The sequence below is a fragment of the Narcine bancroftii genome, chromosome 12, assembly GCF_036971445.1.
Source record: "Narcine bancroftii isolate sNarBan1 chromosome 12, sNarBan1.hap1, whole genome shotgun sequence".
In the NCBI taxonomy this organism is placed as follows: Eukaryota; Metazoa; Chordata; class Chondrichthyes; order Torpediniformes; family Narcinidae; genus Narcine; species Narcine bancroftii.
Genome location: NC_091480.1, coordinates 14,476,901 through 14,490,077, shown reverse-complemented (window position 1 = coordinate 14,490,077; position 13,177 = coordinate 14,476,901). Strand labels below are relative to the sequence as shown.

Sequence of the window (13,177 nt, the reverse complement as noted above, 5' to 3'; positions counted from 1 at the left end):
ATTGGCCGCATGGAGGGGAGGTCCTTGAGGCCGGTTTCTGGACTCGATGGCTGTGGCCGGAATAAGGCTGATCTGGGCCCCATTGTCGACAAGGAAACATCGGCCGCTGACTGAGTCCTGCAGGTAGGGAAGGTCGTGTCCCTGGACAGCTGCCGCAGCCATTAACTGCGGCCGGCCTGCTCATTTCCCTGGAATGAGCAGGGCTGATGACATTTCCTAGCCTTGGCGCCCCAGCACTGGTGGTAGAAGCAGAGGCCCGGATCAGATGCCTTGCCTCTGGTTATGCTCTTTGTGGCCCTCGTAGGGACTGGGTGTTCTACTGCGGCACTAGAGGAAGGCTTGGAGTGGTCATGCCCATGACTTGTGACCTGCTGGACTGCTGAGTACCCTGGGAATCGTTTGAGCCATAACTCATGAGCCTTCTGAGCAACCTTCCTCGGGTCAGCAAAGCTCTCTTGGGCCAGTAGTGGCCAGATGTCCTCAGGCAGATGGATGAGAAAGATGCGCTCAAAAAGCGGGCAGTTGGCGTGATCGCCCATGAGTGCGAGCATCTCATCCATTAGCTCATTCGGGGACCTGACCCCCAAGGCATTGAGATGCAGCATCCAAGCGGCACGCTGGTACCTGGATAGTTCGAGGGAGCCGGTGAGCACCCGCTTGATGGTCCCGTATTTATCTTCTGCGGGTGGGTGTTGAATGAGGTGCCGCACACGTTTGGTGATGGCCTGGTCCAGGGCGGTGACCAAATGGTAGAACCTGGTTGTGTCTGAGGAAATCTGGCGGAGGTGAATCTGGCATGGCTGAACCAGGTCTCCGGCTCCTGCACCCAGAAGTCAGGGAGCCTGATGGCTACAACACTGATCGAAGGATCGCTCATGTTGGTTGGGTTCAAAGGTCACTAATTGCAGCGACAGCTACACTGCTAACTGAAATAACACACAACCAGACGGGTTGAGCTCAGTGAGCAGAACTGATTTATTGCAGGCTGCCTGGCTGGCCTTATGCTCCCAGCCCGGACCTGGCTGAGAACCACACTGTGGCGCTGACGTCACCAGGGCGTCACGTGGGTCCCCAAGCGTGGGCTTCTGAGCCTGGTGGCGAGATCGAAGGGGAAAGCCCCAATGGTGCCATTTTGGCCGGCTGCCCCGCCGCATGTGTTACAAGTGGGGCCTGTTCGCCTGCCTAACGGCATGCCGCCACAAAGGATCCATTTAGAACAAATTTCAAGTCACCTTGATTCAGTTTCAAATAGGCAAATATCCATGAACATTCAATAAATAAGCACATCAAAGGCGACAAGGATAAGTCTGGATAACTAGAAAAGGTTACTTTTTCAACAGGAGAAAGCTATTTGTATATTTGTGAGCCCTCAGAAAACACAGGTGCCAAATGAAGAGGAATCCTTTCAAATCAGACTATTGGTGATATTTGTTATCTTCTTTGCGGACGAAGATTTATGGAGGGGGTAAAAAGTCCACGTCAGCTGCAGGCTCGTTTGTGGCTGACAAGTCCGATGCGGGACAGGCAGACACGATTGCAGCGGTTGCAAGGGAAAATTGGTTGGTTGGGGTTGGGTGTTGGGTTTTTCCTCCTTTGCCTTTTGTCAGTGAGGTGGGCTCTGCGGTCTTCTTCAAAGGAGGTTGCTGCCCGCCAAACTGTGAGGCGCCAAGACGCACGGTTTGAGGCGTTATCAGCCCACTGGCGGTGGTCAATGTGGCAGGCACCAAGAGATTTCTTTAGGCAGTCCTTGTACCTTTTCTTTGGTGCACCTCTGTCACGGTGGCCAGTGGAGAGCTCGCCATATAACACGATCTTGGGAAGGCGATGGTCCTCCATTCTGGAGACGTGACCCACCCAGCGCAGCTGGATCTTCAGCAGCGTGGACTCGATGCTGTCGACCTCTGCCATCTCGAGTACTTCGACGTTAGGGATGAAAGCGCTCCAATGGATGTTGAGGATGGAGCGGAGACAACGCTGGTGGAAGCGTTCTAGGAGCCGTAGGTGGTGCCGGTAGAGGACCCATGATTCGGAGCCGAACAGGAGTGTGGGTATGACAATGGCTCTGTATACGCTTATCTTTGTGAGGTTTTTCAGTTGGTTGTTTTTCCAGACTCTTTTATGTAGTCTTCCAAAGGCGCTATTTGCCTTGGCGAGTCTGTTGTCTATCTCATTGTCGATCCTTGCATCTGATGAAATGGTGCAGCCGAGATAGGTAAACTGGTTGACCGTTTTGAGTTTTGTGTGCCCGATGGAGATGTGGGGGGGCTGGTAGTCATGGTGGGGAGCTGGCTGATGGAGGACCTCAGTTTTCTTCAGGCTGACTTCCAGGCCAAACATTTTGGCAGTTTCCGCAAAGCAGGACGTCAAGCGCTGAAGAGCTGGCTCTGAATGGGCAACTAAAGCGGCATCATCTGCAAAGAGTAGTTCACGGACAAGTTTCTCTTGTGTCTTGGTGTGAGCTTGCAGGCGCCTCAGATTGAAGAGACTGCCATCCGTGCGGTACCGGATGTAAACAGCGTCTTCATTGTTGGGGTCTTTCATGGCTTGGTTCAGCATCATGCTGAAGAAGATTGAAAAGAGGGTTGGTGCGAGAACACAGCCTTGCTTCACGCCATTGTTAATGGAGAAGGGTTCAGAGAGCTCATTGCTGTATCTGACCCGACCTTGTTGGTTTTCGTGCAGTTGGATAATCATGTTGAGGAACTTTGGGGGACATCCGATGCGCTCTAGTATTTGCCAAAGCCCTTTCCTGCTCACGGTGTCGAAGGCTTTGGTGAGGTCAACAAAGGTGATGTAGAGTCCTAGTGTCGCCGAGAATATTCTCCCAGAATCACAGTGTGGCTTTCGCGCAAACAGAGGAACCACTGACATGGTCTTTGCCCTCAGACAGCTCCAAGAAAAGTGCAGATATTTGTTATAAAGGATTCCCATTAACTTAATTTCACTTGGAAATGTTTTGCAAAATTTCTATTGCCTCCAAGAATTCTTGAATATTCTCATATATAATTTTTTTATTTATATTTATTAACCTTTCCAAAAGGATTTTTATCTTCTGTTGAGTCATGCTTGTGTGTGTGTGTATGTGGGGGGTGGGGGGGTGCGGTGTCTGCTTCTGGTTCTTTTTATCTGCCACTTTCAACATGCTACTGATTATCTGCCCTAATTTTTCCTCATGTGACATCAACAGTATTTTTGACATCAGTTTTGTGAAGATCTTTAGAATGTTTGTCAATGTTGAAGGTGTTAATTAAATGCAAGTTGCTGTTTTTTTATACAATACTTCACCCAGACTAAACTTTATATGGATTCCAATTACTTTATTTTTGGAGGTCTGACATGCCTTTGACTAGCTTTCAGCAGTTTGTTCTTGCCTCTGCCAGGATGTATAAATGTTCTCAATAATTAAGTTTCAACCTGCAGCATAATTCACCAGCTTCTGTGGACTTTAATACTAACCTAATGTACTTAATGTCCTTCAGCATTTTTGACACGTTACGTACAGGTTCTCATTGTACAATCCCGCAGGACATGTATGCCAAACGAGTGTCAAGTTCACAGTGAGCTGCAAATGAATTTCTATGCCCTACGCAATTACAAGGTCCCATTGTGGAAATGGATGATTCGCATTGTCCCTTTGCATTACTCCTGATAGCATTCCAAATATACATGGCTCTGTTCTATACAGCACTGTTGTACTCATGTTTTAATCCTTTCTTCTTGCGGTGAAACTTTTGGCAAGACCTTGTTGGCACCACATTTTGCTGGTGAGGTATTTTTAAAGTGGGCCTATAGTGAGTCAATTAGGTACAATTAGAACAGTGGTTTTTAAACTTTTTCTTTCCACTCACATACCACCAAAAACAATCACTTACTAATCACAGAAAACTTATGGCAGAGGGATTACTTAAGGTGCAATGTGAGTTTGGGAGGGGGGGGGGGTGCAGTTTAAAAGCCACTGGCCTAGAGCAAATGAGCAGTTTAAAAAAAAAATACCAATACTAAAAAAAATGCATTGGGAAAATTATTTTGCCAGTAACGACACGGAGAACTGCATCCCTATGGTTTTGATGGAGGTGGCTGTGGAGCATTTCCAGATTCCACAGATTGTAAGGCAGCAAATGTAAACCCACTACTTAAGAAAGGAGGAAGTGAGAAAATAGAGAATCAGTCAAATTAGCTTGATATTAGTAGCGGGGAAAAGTTGCAATTTGTTATTACAGAAAAAATACGAATTGGATTGGACATAGTAAACCTAGGATTATGAAAATGATGCTATTTTTAACAAATCTATTTGATCTGTTTATTGAGGGTGTTATAAGCAAAATAAATAGCAACAGGACCAGTTGATGAACAATGGATTTTCAGAAAGCCTGTGGAAAGGCACATAAAAGATGATTAAACAAAATTAAAATGTCCAACAGGGTTTATGATAAACTGTTGTATACGAGCAGCACGGTTGCTCTAGCGGTTAGCACAATGGCTTTACAGGGCCAATGATCGAGACCAGGGTTTGAAACCCACACTGTAAGGAGTTTGTAGGTTCTCACTGTGTCTGCATGAGTTTTCCCAAGGTACTCTGGTTTCCTCCCACTGTTTGAAACATACCAGGGTTTGTAAGTTAATGGGGTGTAAATTGGGCGGCATGAACACGTGGGCCGAAATGGCCTGTTAAAATGCTGTACGTCTCCATCTAATTAAAAAAAAATTAAATTTAACATTGAGAATTGGTTGATGAAGAGAAACATAGTTTATTTGAGAGCTGAGTGCCTCAGCTGCTCACAAACTATATCAAAAATTTAGATGAGAAGATAAAGTGCTATATTTGCCATATGAAATGAGGTCTCCGTGTGAGCTGTGGGAACAGGGGATTTTTAGAGGTTAAATAAATGGGCAAGGAATTGGCAGGGAGAATAATGTGGAGGTCATCTACTTTGTAGAAAAAGTAGAAAGGACCAGTATTTTTAAAGTGGTAAGTGTTTAAAAGATGTGTGGCTGAGAGAGACCTTAATGTCCTTGAAAATAAATAATTGAAAATTAAGGCGCAGATAGACCAATCAATTAGGAAGGAAAATGGTACATTGGATTTTATTGTAAGAGGATTTGAATGTGAGAGTAGAGGCACTTTGCTCCAATTATCTGGAACTCCCTGGGGGAACATTCTGCAATACCGTGTGCAGGTTTAGCCTCTGTATCTATGGCAGGAAATACTTGTGATAGGAAGTTAGCAGATTGAATTCTGGAATTGAAGCTCTGCTGTACAAAAGAGATTGTTGAAAAATAAGAGGTGATCTCAGCAAAAAAAACTTTCAATGGGCTTGACAGGATAGGTGAATGGTTGAAATTTCCTCTGGCATTCAACCATTGAGGATATCGATTAGAAGAAATTGCTTTGATGGTAATGAATCTAGAATTCTGCTCTCAATATATCCATGGATGTTCAGTTGTTGACAACAATCAAGAATGAGATTAACAGATTTTTAGATATTATCGAGGGTTATGGGCTAGTGCAAAAAATTGAAGCTGAAGACGAAGTAAAAGATCTTACTGAATGACACAAAAGGTATTGGGGTGAAGTGGCCTGATTCAGTTTCAAAAGGTTTGCTTCCTGTGAAAAAAAACCCATGGGAATTATGGTTGCAATGTCCTGGTGAACCCTTTCACCCTGTTCACCATCGACTGCACCAAGATCAGCAGGGAAAAAGTCCAAGTATGAATGCAGAAAATGAATTTTCAACTAGAGGTGCCACTTCATGGGTTTGAATGCTTGAAGTAGACTTAAAATGTGACAGGAAATGACAAAAATTTAGGTTTTATCTAAAAAAGGGTAGGATAACAAAATGTAAAGTGATTTTCACGATCAGCAGCCTAAAATCCATAAAATACTCCCAGGAGTTTTCAGGAAGCAAAATCTTCATTGCCCAGTGTTGTATGCCACTGCAATTTTTTTTTTTTTGCATCCACCCTACAGAGATTAATTTGATACAAGTGATCACCCGTCCATTATAGAACCTGGGTGATTTTTTAAAATTCAGTTGAGAACTCTGTTGTGCCAGACGACTGCCTCTGTGATAAATCTTACCCCACAGGAATGGTCCCATCTCACAATGTTATCAGGGCTAGACAAACTTTTCCAAATTGTGTGAGATAGAGTCAATTTATCAGCCTGCAATGTCAATTCAGTTCTCTTTCCCAACAGATGCTACCTGACCTTCTGAGTATTTCCAGCATTTTACGTTCTTATATGAATAAAAACAGAGCATTTGTTTTTCATCTGAGAACAGTGTGTGGAAGCATTCTGTGCATTAATTAGTTGCTGAGTTATCTTATATTGTAACAATCACTAGGAGAACATACAAAATCCTTATGGATACCACCAGTTCGAACCACAGTCACTGGAGCTGTAATGGAGTGGTGCTAATTGCTACGCTAACCGTGCCATTCATGAGAATTAGGTGAAAAAGCGAAGATGAGGTAGAAGATTGTCCGCTTTAACCATGAAAAGTAAAATAAAAAGTGCAAAGAAATGGAATAAAGGCTTCACATGGATCTGGAAATAGTCATGGCAATAGAGAACTGTCTGATGATTGTGTACATTATTCTTCATTTTGGATAATAATCTTTCCTTGCTCTTTCATTTGTATCTATTTGATTTTAACTGTAGAATGTCTCATGAAGCAGCAATTTCTATCATGAGTTAAGTCACAAATATATCAAACAATCCAATTCATGAAACTTCCAAGAATGTTAATTCAAGTCACGTTTATCTCCTCAAAGCCCCCTGAGACAAAGAAAGGACATTTACAAATTGACTGTTTTCACAGATGTATAAAATCATTCAGCTGTTTGAATAAAGATATCTGAGAATTGTAGGAGGAATTCAGAAGATCCCTATCAAATGCATCTTTTTTTTGACAAATTCATGGCTGAACATAGTTTTTTTCAGAAAAAAACTACATTTTTCACTGAAAATATTATCTGAAGTTCTCATCAAAATAACTTTCCATTTGTATGGGTTTATCATAATTAGCTTTGATTCTACAACAAGTTCACACTTCTTGTGTTTATTTAAGATCCTATTTCAATTAAAATATATTTTCCTGCACTATAAAATTTGAAAGTCAAACATTACCTAATTGCTTTAATATTGCAGATAAAAGATTACAAATCATGTTGTAAACTTATAATTAATGTTTGGTGATGCAATAATGCCCTGCAATAAGAAATGAACAGCTTACGAAAAACAGTAACATTTTTCACTGTGAATAAAGAATGATAAAACTGTCAAGTTAGTATAATTATTTACTTGCAAGCAAACACATTATATAACCAATATGTAAGTACTGATAACATTATGTGATATGATTTATTACTACCAGCTAAATGATGCCCTGAAATTTCCCTGCTTTATGATCCTGGGAATTACATCAAGATTGTGGTCAAAACGTTTCTATTGGTGATTAAATTTTGAAGTCAATACTGTAGCAGAATATCTTATTATCTCAAATTTGTTATACTTTATTCATAACTTGAATGAAGCATTAGAAATTTAATGTCACACAGACTTATTTATCACTTGTTACATGTACATATCTATATGGTTGTATCATTAGAAATAAATCTATTTGTTTATCTTTAAGAGTAGAGTTTCATCCAAAACCAAAAAAAATAGTTCAGATAATCAGCAGATTTTATCATTGAAAGGTTTTAAACTTTATACTCTACAGATTATCATCAACTGTTCTACATTCATTCCTCAGGTTTATGATGAATGTTTCTTGGAATGGCAGAGATCTCTCCTTCACTCGGGATGGGTATCAGTCCAACCCAAAGCTAGTGGTGATAGTACTGAACAAAGAACGTACCTGGGAAAAGGTCAGTTTTCATTTTGTTCCCTTCTGTTTTAGGAGAATAAGATTTCCTCTTTCTGTTCCAGAATCATTCAATTAAAGGTTCTCCTGACTTCCAACATTTTGTTCCAGATGATCAAACAGCTCTTCGATTAAAATTTAAAGATTTTCATTCACATATTTATTTAACTAGTCGAGGTTTTAGAGTTTTGATTGGGGTTTACTGCAGTCATTTTGAATATTATTCAATTACCGTACTAGTCGGAAAGTCAGTTTCCATTTATCCCTCTATCTTCCATTTATTCTACCCTTCCAAGTCACTCTTTGTGATCAACTGCATGCTCAACAGGTAGGAACAATAGATATTTGAATGAGATGCCATAAAAACACTAACTTCTTTAATGCTGGTATGCTAAATGAGCTCAATTGTCTATAGCACTGTCACTTGAGTTTAACATTCCTAAATATTTGACTAAGCACATAAGTATCAGTTTTATTTCCTCAAATGAAGATTTTGCAATAAATGGAAGTATATTGTGATACATTTATGGAATATGATCATTTTTCTCAGCTTTTTCTTCTCACTGAGCAAGGCTAGTGGCATCACATTCCACTCATCCCCACTTCTGGCATGGTTCAGGCATTTTTTATTACCATGGATATTGTAATGTATATATACTCAATGAATATTTCCTCTCTAATGAAGTCCATTGCAGAAGATTGAAATTAATACATGTGAGAAATGAAGAATCCAAACAAGGTTGTGTAATATATTCAGGGCTCTTCACTAACTCTTGTTTCCTATGGTAGGAGAGTCTAGGACAAGAGGACACAATTTCAGGATAAAATGGCATCAATTTAAAACAGAAATGCAGAGAAATTTCTTTAGCCAGAGGGTCGTGAGTCTGTGGAACTTGTTGCCACAGGCGGCAATGGAAGCGAGGTCATTGGGTGTATTCAAGACAGAAATTGACAGGTATTTGATTAGTCAGGACATCAAGGGTTATGCGGAGAAGGCCGGGCTGATGATTAAATGGCAGGGCAGACCTGATGGACTGATTGGCCTACTTCTGCTCTTATACCTTGTGATGTTGTGACTGAGTATGGTAATATTGTTGCAGTTTAAAAAGCTGCTCATCACATCACAAAATCCTTAAAGGGCCAACCATGAGCTAACAATCCTTGTTCACTGACTATATAATAGAAACTGCTCTGCATGCCCTCCTTGAAACAACAAAAATCTAAACCAAGCTGGCATAATTCCAAATTTAAACATGCACTGGTTGTGGTTTTCACAAAGGCGCAAGTGTTACTTGTGTTGAAGTCATATTGAAGTCCTGTCAATTGATATTATTGGAATATCATCCATCTCTGATGTCAAAAAGATCATATACTGACTTCACTTGAATAATATTAGATCTAATTCAGGAAGATTTTCAACCTTGCATTCTCCTTTGCTATTCCCCTGAGTATCATCCAGGAGAAAAGCAAAGTCAAATGTGCTATTATTAAGGGGTGAACCATCTACTTTATAGAATTTCTCTCTACCCCTTCTTCCCATTTCATATCTGTGTGGTGACCTGTGTCATCTTCATTGTCTTCGGATGCAGATCGATCCGCCACTCCTTGCAATTTGTCTCATGATGTTTTCAAGATTGTTATTGTCTTTCTTTTTATTTCCAAACTGGGTTGAATGATGTCCCACTGTATTCTGAATCTTCTATCATTAATATTTCAACAGGAACACATCCTATTGTACTGTGTTACCTTGTCCTACAGCATAGGACAAATGCTGCAGATCAGTGTTTCTGAGTGAAATTTGATTGACCTTCATCACCTATTTCTTCCAAACCTCTCCCACTGTAAGAAACTACCTTTCTGCCTTTCCATTGGAATGGAATCAAAACAGTACTTTACTTCATTGCTCTTTATGCATTTTGCATACAAGATGACCTAAATTGAGAATAATATCAGATACTGCTTATAAAGTTTCATATGTTGTAAAGAATGATTTGCTGTCATTGTTTCTCTGGTTCTAAATCTCCCCTCCACCTCAAATGGTGTCCAATTAATATTACAATATTATCCACTTCTTTTCACAGTAATTTATTTAGATTTGGTGGAATGGACTTGTAAGCCACTCCACAGTGTTTATATTCTGTTGGCTAGTTCCTATATATGCATGGACCATTTTTCATAATCTTTCTTAGTGATTCTGTCTGGCCTGCAGGAAAAAGAATTTCAGGGTTGTGATATCTGACAATAAATCTTTGAACTTTTTATATGATAATATTGGGTCCTCACTTTCGATAGTACTGGATAAAGGTCTATGATGGAATAATTTCATGGATTCATTCAGATCTGAGTTTGAATCTTCCCACTTAACGAATATTCAGACACTTTCTCCGAAAACATGATTCTAATTCTAGTTGGTTCCTGCAGATATGTTGGAGAAATTTCTTTCCACTGGTAGAATGTAAATTTTCTTTGCTTATTTGTTGTGGCTTCTACTTTGAGTCAACTTATATTATTTAAAAATTCCTGAATATCAGTGTTTAGATATAGTTGATAAATTCAAGGCTATATAATAGTAGCAATTATAGTAACAAAATAATTACCTTTGTGTGTCTCTTTGCTAGCCAACAACCATTGAAATAAAGGAAAGGCAGTGGGATAAATATTTCAACAGGAAAATCAAGTTTCATCCACTCTTCTTTGCAATAGTGCCGTTACATTTATTGTAAACACATGAAAGATCAGGTGGACCTCAGTCTGAAAGATTGCACATTCTCAATAATGCACTTGGTTTACATGCTGTATAGGGGTTTTGTACCTACAACCTCACCATAGTTCTAACATCAAAACCACAGCTGGGTTTTTTTTCCCCCCAGCTACTTTGAAATTAACACTATTTTTGAGCGACTATTCACACTCTTGGCCTTTGGAATGTTTTCTAGAGGAATTTGTTAATTCTGGTACTCTCTTTCTATAATGAACATTTCAGAATAAATTAGTGAAATATTTATCTCCAAAAGCCAAGAGAAGCTAGTAACTACTTTTTCAGTAATAATCACTTTTAATTACTTAAAAAGCCATTTTTAATAAAATCTGTTTTTTTGAACTTCCATATTTGCAATACAATTACTGTAGGATTCCTAATGCTTTCTCCAAGAGTATAGTCATCTTTGACATGGAAATATACCCCCTTGGTAAATGTAGATCCAGACACCTTGATGTTGCCATAGGTTGTAGAAAATATACAAAGAGGGAGGTTATTCAGCCCCACATGTCTGTGCTAGTTGAAAACTGCAACCCTGGAGCTTGCTGTCCTTCACTGATACATCCAAGGATCTTTTTTTTTAATATGCGGTGAAGGTTTATTTTGGAGTGAAGGACACACAGAACACCTCTTGGTGGCTGAGAGTGAATGAGGTTCCTAAAGAAATGAGCATAAGTAAAAATTGGCATTGGAGATGTTAATGAAACTGAAGAAGTTAAATTCTTGGGTCCTCATGATCTACGATTTTGATGGTGGTGACTGAAAATTTCATTGATTCTAGAATCATTTGCGCAGATTACAAGGTGAGCTTTGCTTACTGGAGAATTTCATGAATGTTAGTAGATCTTTAACCAGGCAATGTATAGCAGTGATATGGAAATCCGATTCCCCTCTCCTCATTGATAGATGATCTTCAGAAATGAACCGATGTATTCCTCTTGTAAAGATCACATACAATTTTAGAAAAGGATATAATACCTTCCTGGAAATTTTGGCAGCCTTAACTAGAATATATAGGCACTTCCCTGACACCACTATAGGGATGTGATCATTTCTGGTTAGCCAGAAGGCCTCTGTGAAGGATGCAACACTGTGGTAATACTGTGTTTCACTGTACGCACTGACAATGGGGTTTTTCCTTGTCCTCTTTATCTTTGTTTAATAGGTTTACATAGAAAAGGCAGGGAAGTGGGGTTTTCTTGGTGTTTAATTTTTAAATATACTTAAAGATGAAAATAAAATATTCAAAGGTACCACCCTACTCAAGAAAAGGAGACAAATAGAATGGTTAGTTTGACATTTATAGGAGGGAGAAGACTTTATATCAAGAAAGTTGTAACAGGGAATGAGGTAAATAACAATAGGATTGAACAAAATAACATGGATGTATGAGAGGGAAATTTTCTTGGCAAATCTGTTAGAATGTTTTAAGTTTGTAACCAGCAGAATAGTTAAGAGTAACCGAGTTGGTGTGGTGTATTAGGAGTTTTAAATGGTATTTGAAAGGGTGCCGAAGAAATGGAAACTACCACTAAAAAACATAATGGGAATCAGTATAGGATTGGTCTGGTTGTTGCTGTGTGGGGATTGCTATTGGAATGTCTCATAGCAACAGCCTTAAAACACTACCTCAGTATCAGAAAAAAATAGAAGTCAAATGCAGATGGTTACAAGCAGTACACAGATTGATAATCTTCTCTGATGTCAAGGATATTCCATGTGGGACATGGACTGGAGCCACTTTGGAGTCATCGATTATTAATTCATTTGCAAATAACTTGGAGGATTTTTTTCTTTATTTTTGCTATTCAAGGACTGTATTTTACAGAAACTAATAAGTTGTGTGCCCGAGAGGCACCACCGAGTGACAGATGATGGCCAAGTTGTCCACAGAGATCTTCCCCTTCTTGCGTTAGACATCTCATTTAGAATCAGAAAATCTGTCAAGGCATCTTGCCAAGCCCTGGCCTCCAAGGGTGCCTGCCAGGCAAGGGTAGAGCTGGTCTCGCAGCATCTGGCTAAGCCTGCGATATGGATCTAATTTAAACCTTCTCCCTGAGCCACTCATGAATGAGCAGGTGCATGACTCTGAGAGGCCTTGAGGCTTGCAGATGTATGGATTATGAAGGGCATCTTCTTAATAGCTCCAAAACTTATTTTATTTTGCTCGAAGATTACAGTGAAAATAAATAGAAACGCCAATGAAATGGCATGGGATGAACCATGTGATTGATCTAGGTGGCACTGCATCTCCAGATCCTTGTATGATCATTAACAAGTTGCATGTCTCATTGCAGAAGGTAGATTGAAGCTAAGTTAACCTTCTTGGCATTATCTACCAGAGGTAGATAATCTTTGCTGGTCCTGATTTCTCAGTCACCCATCTGGGGTTGCCAAAGTTGCACTCCAAGTTTAAGGGACAGGTTGTGAGCAGGCATAGGGATAGGCAGTATTTTTTGTGTAGGTCAGGAAGGATTCTAGATCTCATTCAAAGTAATTCTTTTCAATTAATTCAAACGTCACTGGGGTGTGTAGGTTGCCTGAGGACCAT

At 40.0% G+C, this 13,177-nt stretch overlaps 1 protein-coding gene across 8 annotated transcripts in view; it reads left to right on the top strand.

Moving 5' to 3' along the window:
- The window catches only part of grin2aa (glutamate receptor, ionotropic, N-methyl D-aspartate 2A, a), a 242,703-nt gene that overhangs the window by 145,295 nt on the left and 84,231 nt on the right, over nt 1-13,177 (top strand). For all 8 annotated transcript variants that reach the window (XR_011347558.1, XM_069906920.1, XM_069906918.1 and 5 more), the window contains one exon: nt 7,758-7,872. Coding sequence is in view for 7 of the 8 variants with exons in the window: in XM_069906920.1 (XP_069763021.1) it covers nt 7,758-7,872 (115 nt within the window). In the remaining variant the exon portion in view is untranslated. The remainder of the gene's footprint in view (nt 1-7,757; nt 7,873-13,177) is intronic.